General features: G+C 45.0%; 1 protein-coding gene across 1 annotated transcript; it reads right to left on the bottom strand.

Moving 5' to 3' along the window:
• Positions 1-6,795: 6,795 nt before the first annotated feature.
• Positions 6,796-8,367, bottom strand: LOC127385851 (uncharacterized). The gene has a single exon (XM_051622028.1). It carries the CDS (start codon positions 8,365-8,367, stop codon positions 6,796-6,798), a length of 1,572 nt encoding a protein of 523 aa, XP_051477988.1.
• Between the last annotated feature and the right edge of the window lie 4,603 nt (positions 8,368-12,970).

Here is a 12,970-nt window from a genome sequence, read left to right as displayed (position 1 = left end):
TTCCTGGTGGGGAAGTGCTTCAAATGCACCCATAGTGTCACAGATTTTTATACAGTTCTTGCCCACTGCACCCCCACTTTTCTCCCTGAATAAGGGAGAAAATCCTGCTATCTTCTCTGTGCTCCTCCGAGATAGCAGGGGGGTAGGTACGGCTCCAGGGCTATGTCCTGCAGATAGTCTTTGTTTGGCTAAATGTTAAGACCAGCCATTTCAAAGAGGAGGTTGAGACAACTGGCACCACAGGATTAGTTTATTGCAGTGGAGTTTCAGTCCCAGGAAGTGGCTTGAGACCAGCACTCTTTGTCTTGTCCTGCTAAGTTGGTGGTTTTCATGAGATATCATATCAAGGCCTGGTTATCACTGTCCCAGCACCAGCTGTAGATCTCCTTTTTTTCTCCAAGCTCAGCATGTCCCACATTAAACTCCCCAGTTCTCAGGTACACATTGCAGGAGGGGAAGCAAAACAGTTGAGTGGGTTGCTGAGACATCTCTCTAGTCCATCAACAAATGTTGTTCAACTCTCAGATGCCACAAGACAGACAACAGATATCCTGAGTGCCAAAGTCCATCACTTATCTCTTGGATTGTTCGAGACAAGCACTGTACATTCTGAATGCCACATCACCCCGTGGCTCGACAATCCAATGCTACCTCCTGGGTGGCTCAACATTGTGTTGTGTTGTTTTGTTTTGTTTTGTTTTGTTTTTTTCCTACGTGGTGGTTTTGAAAGATAGATAAGGAAAATAGGAAATTTTAGCACACTTATTGCTTGCCTGCCTAGATGGAATAGTTGCAGGCCAGCAGATGTGCACAAACAGGAGAAGAAAGGATAGAAAAGTAGGAAGAGAGCATCAGCTAAAAACAACAACAATAACAACAACAATTATATAAAAATCCTAAGAACAATTACTAAGATAACAACCACCCTCAACCCAAAGTCCCCAAAAAGTCCAAATAGTTTTTTTCTCTGCTACCACTCTCCTCGGGTCAATGATGTCTCCACCTTTATCCAGCATTCTGGTATAAATCCCAAAGAAAATTTAGTCCTTTGGCTGTAACAGTCCAACTCCAACCAGTGTTTTCCATCCACGGTGATAGCAGAAAGGAACTGTAAAACTCAACAATTATCAACAATTATCAATTACAACAACTAACAATCAACATTAACAATTAACAATTTCTTAACATTATTTTTACATAACTGGGGAGATCCCAGGCCAGAACCGAGGTCTATGGCTGGGAAGGGTTAGAGGTGGAAGGCAGGGGGGAGGTAGGGGGGGTAGGTTCAGTATTTTCAGGGAATGAGGGTGACCGTCTACACAAACGACTACATACTTCATGCAAGTGATTGCAAGGACAGAGCAAATACAAAACAAGACCAGCAAAAACAATAATGACAATAAGCATGGCAAAATAGACATGTATGGCACCTTCTAGGATCCCATTTTGTTTTTGCATGGCGTTCAGGATATCACTTTTCAATGCCTTCACATCACTTCTTAAAATCTCTAAGTTGCTCATGGTGGGTCTGTTTCACTGAGGTCTGCTATGCCGCGAGTCTGAGGTGCTGGGGTGCGGCGCGCTGGCTGTGCTTGCGCTGGTCCAGTCTGAGCTGGTCTGGCCACGCAGAAGGAAAAAGGGTGTCCACGCCCTCGTCCCATCAAGGCGCCTGCGCAGCTCAGTTGTTTGTTTGTTTCTCTGCCTCGTAGATAGTTGTAGTTTTTAAGCTAGTTATGCAAAAACAAACTATAAAATATATTATAGGAAATCTGTAAAACAGCGTTTGCTCATACAATCCTTACCACTGATGGTTTTGGTTGGTAAACTGCATGAATGTGCTTAACACCTTCTGGGGATAAAGTGGTTACAAACTGTGTCTTGGCTACTACATGTTGGATAAGTTGGATAGAACATGGAATGATACAAGGCAAAAACATTAATGTTGCTAAACCACATAAAACAAAAAAGAGAATACGTTTGATGGTCGGGCCACCTGGAAGCCACGAAAACATATCAAATTCCCAGCCTTTCCAGGTCTGGACTGGCACATGAGCCAGTTTCCGGATTCCTTGGGTAATATCCTTAACAACTTTCCCATTATCATCAATTTTCAAACAGCAATTGGAATCATTAAGCTTTCCACAGACTCCTCCCTCTTCTGCCAGCAGGTAATCGAGAACCATCCGATGTTGCAATATTGCTGTCTGCATTTGTGTAGCTTGGTCTGCTAATAGATCAAGAGCAGTAGCTGTCTGGTTGGTAATAATTTCTAACACAGCCTGTAGCCGTATAATGCGATTAAGATTATAAATCGGTTCTCGAGCACCACTGATCGATTCATAGGGGTTCCATGTGGCAGGCCCATAATATTCTATGATACGTTGAGGGGGCCACTCGTCTTTCCCCCATGACTGGGAGCTTTTGCCCACCAAGCTTGTGTCTATGGAACGTTTTTCTCGATGCAAATCATCATACACTTTAACTCCAAGTTCATTACCCACTACATTCGGGAGTAAGAAAAATAAAGGGTGAATCACTCCAATGTAACATATTCCAGTCCAATTGGCAGGTAACCATCGGTAAGCAGTATGCCCACAAATCCAATAATGGCCTCTTAATGCCCTAGTTCCATTAGCAAAAGGGCCATTCCAATGTTCTTCATCTGTAGGGACCTGATAATATAATGTGTCACCTGGTCCTAAGGGTCCCCCTAAAACGGTGGGCTTTCCACCTTTATCACAATAGTCACATCGCCATGCTTCCCCACTTTCTTTCCATTTACAATTACAAGCAAAATCTTTACCTGTTTGATTTGAACTAGCCCAAAATTTCTTGAATTGAGTGCGAGAGCCATTCTGGAGTTGCCACTGCCATTGATATACACGTATGATGTGGTTAGGACTGGTGGTGTTAGCATGGGGGCAACTCAAAAACAAGGCATCAAAGAACTTGTCCTGTCCCACAGCTTTACATCCTTCCCCTGTTGGTTTTTCATAAGAACATTTGACCCAACTATTATTGGAAAGTTTTACATGGGTCTGATTCCATCTTCCTGCATACTTAGAACAATCATAGGGGCGACAATATGGGTCCCAGCAATCATAACCAGGAGACAAGGTCCATTCACAACTACTTTGTCCCACAAAATGTCCATGGGGATCAGTTCTATTCAAACAGTATATGCCTTTTTCAGGATAACGAATGGACCAGGGGGAGGCATCCTCTTCCCAGAATGCTGTACCATTTCTCACATCACTTAACTTGCTTATCCACCACTTAGCAGCAACTGGCTTGGCTACCCAGGGCCAACTTGAAAGCCCCATGGGTCCTCCACACACCCAACAAGAGGTTAGGTCAAAGGCTCGGGCTATCTGTTCACCTAGAACCATAAATTCATTTCATTCTTCCCAGTTTTCCCATGATCCTGGTGCTTGGTCTCTACCTTCAAAAGCAATGACGTGGAGGACGGTTGTCCAAAGAATAAGGGATAATATTCCATAATGCATGATATAGTCCCACCCACTACAATGATTATACAAACAATACACACAATTACAAGGGATTCAGGAGTCAATTCTCCCATAAAGCTGCACAGCAGAGATTTGATCCTCTTGGTTCTGTGCCTGTAAAGAGACAAAAAGAGAAGATCCTTGGTCCTAAATGAAGGACCAGGTTAATATTAAAAGGATGGGACAATCCATCTTGTGTTGATTTTGTGCTCTGTGTCATTAGCATCTCTGGCTTTCCATATATACCGGTTTAGGGGTAATTTTAGCACAAGGGGGACTCTCCCAGCTGTGGGGAGGTCCACCAGGACTGGTTGTCCTGGGTAATAGGAGGAGTGTGTTTGGTGATCTGATTCATTGGGAGCAGGTAAAATAGTGGGAGCTTTGGGGCAAAAGGCTGTCAATTTTGGACATCCATTCCTTCCCCATCGGCTATTCACGGCTGTAACTGCATCCCTCAGTCTTGATGTCCACCTGCTGCCTTGTGGTTTCAGAAAACGTTTTAACATGCCATTAGTTCTTTCCACTATTCCATTTGCTTGAGGATAGTAGGGAGTGTGGAAAATCCAATTGATTCCCTCCTGTTTTGCCCAGTCTTGCACAATTTTAGCAGTAAAATGTGTGCCATTATCTGATTGAATTGTTTGAGGTTTTGGGAGTGTCCCAAACCATGTTTTCAAGCCAATAACTGTGTTTTCCCCTGTAGCCCGTGCAAAAGCTTCTGCCTGGACTAATCCTGATAGAATTTCTACTCCCACTAATACATATTGCTTGCCTTCTGATTTCCGGAAGGGACCAATATAATCTACCTGCCAGGCTTCCCATAGTCCCTTTCCAGTTCTCAAATGCAAGGGATCATCTTCTAGGGGGTGCTTTTCAAGGCGGGTACGGCACTGGCCACAGGCAGAAATACAGGTTTTGCACTGTTCTCGGGTAACAGGCCAGCCTCGGGCATGGGCTTCACAATGTAAATCTTTGATTCCTGAATGTCCCCTTTTTACATGCAGCCACTCCAAGAGCCTCTCCCAGTCTTCTTCTATGGGGGAGTTCTGCAAAGGTGCTAAGCGGGCCAATTCATCAGCTTTGTTATTCCATTGGCTCGTAGGGGACTTACCATCCTGATGAGCAGCTACCCATGCAACAGCAAATGAACCTTGTTTTGCAATGGTTAAAATTTCTTGCCACTTATCTTTCTGCCAAATGGGAATGCGGTTTACTTCCCATTCATTTTGTTCCCAAAAGGGGAGCCACTCTGTGCATCCCTTGAAGACAGCATAAGAGTCAGTGTAGATATAGACAGGAGAGGAAGTTTGAGATTCATGCTGAAAAACACTCCACACTGCTACTAATTCCCCGACTTGTGCACTACCTTCACCCTCAGTAATTATTTCCTGTTCATTATCAACTCGCAAAGCGACTGCCCGGTATTTCCACACCTTTCCCTCTCGTCTTGCAGAGGCATCCGTGAACCAGGCATTTTCCAACTGCCCAGTGAACGGAGGCGCTACCTGTATAACAGGAGGGAGGTTTATCTCTGTAGCCTCACCCTCCGGCTCTTCCTGGATAGACAACATTACGGGAGTCCCTTCAGTCACTTTGAAAATTTCGCAATAGTGCTCAATTTGGGCGTACCATTTCCTTACAGATGCTCGTTGGGCCACCCCATCAGGGGGTGGGGTCCCCGACAATACTGATTTAAGTACCTTAAATGGGCCTCTAAGTACCAGTGGTTGTTGCCGAATTGTTCTTTCGGCTTCGCGCAGTGCTATGCTTACCACAAACAAACCCTTCTCCCAAGGGGTATACCTCTTCTCAGCATCTTTAAAGCTGCGAGAGTAAAAACTAATCGGCCGAACCGGTCCTTGTGGCCCTTTTTGCCACAAGTGCACAGACATGCCACTTGATGCAAAGTCCCACTCTATGTGAACTGGGTCGGAAGGGTGAATTGGGCCCAGGGCTTGGTGTGCCGTAGCTTCAAAAATTAACAGTTTTAGAGCTTCATCATGTACTTCAGTCCATTGCCACTGTGCCCTCTTCCGCAGTAAATCATATAGGGGTCTTGCTATGATAGAAAAATCGGGTATGTGCTTTCGCCAAAACACCAGTAACCCCAAAACATGTTGTAGCTCCTTTTTCGATTCTGGTTTTGTGACCTGCTCCAGAGTAGTCAGGGTTTCTGGGGGAATACAAGTTTTACCTCCTCTCCACCAGATGCCCAAAAACTTTACTTCCTGAGAGGGCAGCTGTACCTTTTCTGCTGGAATTTGCAAACCTATATTTTCCAAGTGAGAGATTATGCGCTCCTGGGTGGTTTGCACAGCTTCCACTTGATCTCCAGCAATTAGCACATCATCAATATATTGATATACTTTCACCCCGTCCTCTCTGGGAATCAGCTCGAGTTCCTGTGCTAGAGCATGATGTGCTAAAGTGGGAGAGTGTTTGTACCCTTGGGGAAGGCGTGTGAAGGTATATTGTTGTCCTTCCCATATAAAAGCAAATTGATCTCTGTCTTCTACCTGCAAAGGGACCATGAAAAACATATCTTTGACATCGATAGTAGCCATGATAGGGTGTGCCTGCTCTTGTATCAGAGCAATGAGTTCAGCAATGTTTGGCACGGCAGCAGTTAAAGGAGCGGTGTTGGCATTTAACCTGCGATAATCTATTGTGAGCCTCCATTTCCCGTTTGGTTTCTTTACTGGCCAGACCGGGGAGTTAAAAGGGGAATGGCAGGGGACGACCACCCCTTTTTGCTTTAGATCTTCAATCACCGGAGTGATTCCTGCTCTGGCACCCAGGGGCAATGCATATGGCTTAACGTTAGTTATTTTGGATGGGGGAAGGGGCGGCGCGGTTTGTAACAGGCGAACCTGCATGTTAGAGATACCAAACGCCCACTGTTTCCCCTGGTCGTCGGTCCATGTTCGCCCCTGCAAAACGTCAAGGCCCAACAAACTGAAGGGAAATTCACCAATCGCCATTCTCACAGAAATGAAATCATCCTCTCCTGGCAATAGGATTTTAACAAACGCGGAGACTACGATTTGTGCGGCGCCCACGGCACCCATTATTCGCAGGGGTTTCTTGGAAGGTTCTACACCGCAACTTTTTGCGTCCCTTTCTGTAAGAGCAGAGATTTGAGCTCCAGTGTCTACTAAAAAGGTAATGGGCATTTTACGAGGGCCTACAATAGTTGTTATCAACACATCTCCGTCAATATTCCTGGTGAGTTGTCTAATATACATCCAGCCTCCCTCTCCCCTCCCACCTACGGGGAGCGAGGCATCTAGTTTCCCTGTTCGGCTTTCATAGTCAGAATGGGGTCCTTCAAATCTATGAGTGGGGGGGCACTGGCTATTGTTTCTTCACAGGCAGATTTCTCACGCACCGCGGAAACGGGCGGTTTATCTGGCCAAGCAGTCACCATTTTTCTCAACACATCTGTGGGGGTTCCATCCATTAATTCACGCGGAATCCCCTTTTGCCAACCAAGATGCCAAAGGTCTCTCCTTGCCGTCGGGGCAATAAGGTTAGGTGGGGGACGTCTAAATCCTTTTCCTGGGGGTCTGTCACGAGGGGACGGACTTGCCCATCGGACTGCTTTAGTTTCTGACCGATGAGGAGAGGGATTAATTGGCCCATATTTCCGGCCATAATTAATCAGCTCCTGTGCAATCTCTCCCCAGGTCCATGTTTTTGACTTTTGGGTGTTATGATCTTGAGTTACGATCTCTTCCAGTCGCGCAAGTGGGCTGGTAGCTTTAATTTGTCCTTGCAGTTGAATCCCAACAGGTCTAAGGGATTCAGGGAGCCCACGAATTAATGGGGTCATCCTTTCCGGATCCACTGTCAATAACATTGGGGACTCCTGATAAGGATTCAGCTGCCCGTTGTGCATCATTTGCAAACAGGCTGCTTTCTGTACACTCTCTAATATTTGTTCCATGGTTCCAACAATAGCCAATGGGTCCCCCCTCTCTAGGGGATCTAATCCACTAGCCCAATAAGCGGCGCGTTGTGTGAGTGACCATGGGGCCCTCTGGTCGCCAGTAGTTAAAAAGACACCGGGTCCCCAGTATCCTTCAGCCTCTTTTTCAGTTAATAAAATTTGGTCACCCCCGGACAAAGAGACTCGCCACACATACTCCGTTTCTGACTCTTTGGCGTTACGTGCGAATTCTTTCTTTAGCTTTGCCAGCTCGGTGGCAGAATATGGGACCTCCTTAGTTACCGAGGAAGGTTGTTCATCATCCGGGTCCTCATAATAGTATTCCCTTTTAATCAGGGGGCGTAACTGTGGAGTTTTATCTGATCGGGCTTTAGCTTCCCGCAACTCTTTTTGAGGATAAATGGGACTCACTCTCCTAATATAGTCACCCTTTGCTTCCAATTCGTTCATCTGCACTTCTGCCCCTTGCTCAGACCGAGAGGTACGCTCTTCCCACAGAGCGTACTTCAAAGAATCCGAGTGAGCCTTTTCACTCTCTAATTTCTCCCGGAGCTCAACATTCTCTCTTTTAAGGCCAGCAATTTGGTCCTGTAACGACTCGACTAATGTTTGCAGAGATGCGATAACTTTTCCTTTCTGGGTCTGGCAGTCAGCTCGGTGCTGCGCCGCCGACACCAGGCAAGCTCCTAGTATCGCACATACTATGCCTTTGCCTTTCCTGAATCGCCACTTGGCCTCCTTTTGTAATGCAGAGATACGATCTGCCACACTCTGTAAATTATGCCAATTTTCTTTAGCCCAGTCCTGTCCCGAGACTGACGGACGGGCATTACAAGTTTCCAAAATCTTAAACAATGTCTCGGGATCAACACTAGGGGAGGATTCCCCCGTATGAATTTCCTTTTCCATTATTACTTAACTCACAAAATCAGGGCCAAACGTCTCAGGAAGGGCAAGAACTTAGATTTCACGACGGCCACCGACAACACTCCCTGAGAGGATACACACGCTTAACTTCTTAATTCACAATTACAAACTCAGCCCTCTTATCAACGGATCAGAACTCCAAAAACAACAACAACAACAAAAATACAAAAGAGACAGGAAATCGTCCTATCCCCCAAGCCTATCCGCTTGCTAGGCGAATAGGTAATCGTCTCCAACGGCCCTAAGGCACCTCTCCAAGAGGCGGAGACGCCGACCCACCGTTCCGCCGAAAAACCTCCAACCACAAGGAACGGGGGCCCCTAGCTTCTCTCCTCTCCGAGCAAGAGAAAGCTACAGTTCTGAATCCTAAGAGGTCAACCACAAAAGCCCCCCGTAGGTTCTTCCCCTACGGACACCGAGGCATACAAAAAAACTTGTGACACTTTCACCATTGGTATCCTGTCCGTGACGCCAATTAATGTCACGATCCGGTATTCGGATACGTGGCACTTTTTTATTAAAGGTGATCCCAAATGGTGAAATTAAGACGCAAACGAGGTCAGATGTCACACGCACAACAAACTTTTATTAGAGTAACACAGCAAATTCCCTAGAGCGGATAGGACAGGGAGGAAAACAGAGACAGAAAAGAAAGGAGAAAGCAGAAATACAGAGGACAGCAAGCAAGAGCATAGTTACCACCACGGTCCAGCGATGTCGTCGGTGGGGAAGTGGTTCCTGGTGGGGAAGTGCTTCCTGGTGGGGAAGTGCTTCAAATGCACCCATAGTGTCACAGATTTTTATACAGTTCTTGCCCACTGCACCCCCACTTTTCTCCCTGAATAAGGGAGAAAATCCTGCTATCTTCTCTGTGCTCCTCCGAGATAGCAGGGGGGTAGGTACGGCTCCAGGGCTATGTCCTGCAGATAGTCTTTGTTTGGCTAAATGTTAAGACCAGCCATTTCAAAGAGGAGGTTGAGACAACTGGCACCACAGGATTAGTTTATTGCAGTGGAGTTTCAGTCCTAGGAAGTGGCTTGAGACCAGCACTCTTTGTCTTGTCCTGCTAAGTTGGTGGTTTTCATGAGATATCATATCAAGGCCTGGTTATCACTGTCCCAGCACCAGCTGTAGATCTCCTTTTTTTCTCCAAGCTCAGCATGTCCCACATTAAACTCCCCAGTTCTCAGGTACACATTGCAGGAGGGGAAGCAAAACAGTTGAGTGGGTTGCTGAGACATCTCTCTAGTCCATCAACAAATGTTGTTCAACTCTCAGATGCCACAAGACAGACAACAGATATCCTGAGTGCCAAAGTCCATCACTTATCTCTTGGATTGTTCGAGACAAGCACTGTACATTCTGAATGCCACAGTTGCCGTATCCGCTTTCTGCTCTGAAGCTGCTGATGCATCGCCATGTTAGCTTGTCTGCAGTTTTTCAGTTCTGTGTGTCAGATGTATGGAGCCAGCAGTAGATTTGGACCTTGCTAGAGAGTCAGTGAGTGTAACTCATGAACTTGTGCAGCTCAGCCCTTTCTTCCACTTCCCACTGGAGTTTTTTTGCTTCCAGCTTAGAACCAACCTGTGAAGATCGGGCTGTAGTAGGAAGCAGTAACATATTCCCTGCTGGTGAGTATGAGGAGTATGAAGGAACCATAGTTCATCCAACCAAGCAGAGAATTAATGACACTTGCTGAACTGTAGTCTAGCCCTGCTGCAATGAAGTTATCATACCTAATGGGAAGATTCCTAAGATCTGTCAGTTAGAGACAACTGAAATAATTAAGTTGATACGTGCTCTCTAAACCTGCTTAGTCAAACTGGTGTTTGTTCCACTAAAATTTGGATGTTTCAATATGAGAACAGCGCTTTAAATTTTGGCTGGTGAAGACAGAGAACAGGTTTAAAATGAGATTTTAGTTGAACTGGTGGAGCTTTGTCATATCGATAAGTGATTATGTATTATTTTCAGGACTTTACTGCTAGGTTTATATGGATGAAAAGGTTTCACCAGCCACTGCCTGGCTTGTAAAAAATTAGTTGGTAGGATGAGCTTCACTGCAGTGGTGCATTGTCAAGGTTGCAAATAGACTTGTGTTCTGCTTCTCTTCCTGGGTTTGCTAGATAAAAACTAGGAGACTGGCTGACCTCATGTTGCTGTACACAACCCAGTACAGACCAGTGAATATGAGACCAGTTGCTGTATCACAGACCTGCTTAATTGTTTTGCTTTTGGACATTTCCACATTGTTACATTATACAGCTGCCCTTCAGGTACTCTGTCAGTATAGGATACATCAAACATTTCCAGGAGGAAGCATGGCAGTTCTGTGGAGCCACACACCCCATTACTCACATACAGTTGTTGTGCATTCACTGGCTGAGTGCTTACCTGGGTTTCACATGAACATCTCTGGAGGTACAGTCCAGAGCTCTCTGTGTTGCCTTAACTTGAAAAAATCCTCTTAGGAATTGGTTTTCACTGCATCTTGCAAGAACTTACCAGACTTCCCTGAGCCTGTTGTGCACAAGTGCTTTTTGTTTGCCTGTGTACCAAGTGACTCCAAGCGTGCTTCCCCTTCTACCCATCCCAGGTCATGACAGGGCTGTGGATCAGCACATATGCAAGAGCTGTTTTGATTGTGACTGCAGTGCTTATTGCAAGAACATTCAAACAAAGGCAAAGGAAATGTGATTGAATGATTGAACTAAGTAGGACAGTGAGCACTGAAAGTTTGGCAGGCTTGAGGTCTTCCTCTATAAAAAATATAAAAATTCAAGAATTGGCGAGCCAGGGGAAAGAACTTGTGCAAATATTAACAAGATTATGTTACAGGAAACAGACACTGAGGCTTGCTGTGGCAGGAAAACAGTCAGACCCCAGAATTATTCTGTGCATAGAGACCATCAGGATATCAAATGCTGACATAAACAGGGGCTTCTTTCACGTGTTATGACCATGGGATTTTATTCAGGATGTTTGGGATGATCCTGTTATGCTTCCTGAATACACGTGTGCTGTTGTGGCAGAGTTATGAAGAGATCAGTTGAAATACATGCCCTGCTCACTAGATGAGTAACCACATTTTGGAAGCTCCCTCCAAGTGATCAGTAGTCAGTTCAAAATGATCTGGAATAGATCTCTACTTGTATGTCCACACTCCATCCATACCCTGCAGCTGGAAACCATCTTTTATCACATTTTAAGGGAAAAACCATGACTTACAACTTTCCACAGAAGCCAAAGCTGTTCTGTGGCACATAGCATTTCTGTAACAATGAAGTTAATTGGTCAGAAGTCAGGACCTTTTCCATGTATACCACAGCTTTCCCAACCAATAGCAGATATATGCTTCATGCCTATTTTGCATACCTCTTGGGCATAACCTGTGTGATTCTTGAAATTAAGTCTCAGGAAACAACATACTGTAATGGGATGTGTGGCCTGTTCCAGGATCTCCTCTGCCTCTGGGCTTTTGGAACTTTCCTCACTGGCATCCTCCTGTCTTTTTTAAAAACCTTGCCATGAGTGATAGTAGGATGGTGTGGTTTGTGCATTCAGCTTGATTGTCTGCAGAAGAGGCAGACAATGCACCTGATCTGTTGCCTTCTGTTGTGTCCTTCTGAGATTATTTTCTATTGCAGCTATGTCCAATTGAAAATTTTAATTACAGTTGTATACAGGAAAGTCAAATACATTACAGTATGGGTCTACATGGATATCTCAGAACATCCTGCATTAACCCACTTTCCAGGGGCACTTCACTGTTGTGAATGTTTTTTAAATGGTTGTGTTTTCTTTATCGAATTGCTATGACTTCTAAACCTCACTTTCCTGTGATATTGTCACAAGAGGGCAGGATTGGGGTTTGTACATGCAGTAACATTTAGCACAACTGAACAAATGGCTGTGTATCTGCTGAGCTGTGTGCACAGCTAGCCCGCAGCATACATGGGGTAATTCCACTTAACTCTGTCTTCTCCCAGGTTAAGTCAAATGACCTTGCATTTATCACATGCCAGGAGCATGCATGGGTTTAATTATCAAGCTAAGATTATATGCCATGACTTCTTAAATCTCAATAACTGAATCCTCTATCTAAGCCCTAAAGGCAGTTTGTTTACCTTGAACAGGTATCTTCCCGAGGTATTTTTATAAAGCCAGACTGCACTGATAGGTAGAGTAGCATATTGTGTTCCCTGGAATGCCCTGAAGAACCTGCAGTTCTCTCCCTTGTTGAAAAGTTGCCTTTGGAAACTTGGGACTATGTGAGAGCAGTCCAGGCCCAAGCAAGGTATCATCACCCTCTGAGAGTCCCCCAGCATGAGCCACCTCCTTACACATGGCTAGCTGGGTTACCTCTACCATTGCAGCAATCCCAACTGTTGACTTAGATCTGTCTGGCTTTTATGATAATTTTAGAATAATTCACTTGGAAGTGAGTCTTAGTTTGCTTAGATGCTTAAAATGTCACATAATTTTAATTGTTAGGGAAGTGTTAGTCTTTTTTTTCTTTCTTTTTTTTTTTAAGGCTAAAAAGACCAACACCAGAATGGCATTTTTAAAGGATTCATTGTCTTTC

This window comes from Apus apus, chromosome 5 (assembly GCF_020740795.1).
Source record: "Apus apus isolate bApuApu2 chromosome 5, bApuApu2.pri.cur, whole genome shotgun sequence".
Taxonomy (NCBI): Eukaryota; Metazoa; Chordata; class Aves; order Apodiformes; family Apodidae; genus Apus; species Apus apus.
The sequence above is the reverse complement of the archived record's forward strand: the minus strand, read 5'-3'. Positions and strand labels throughout refer to the sequence as shown.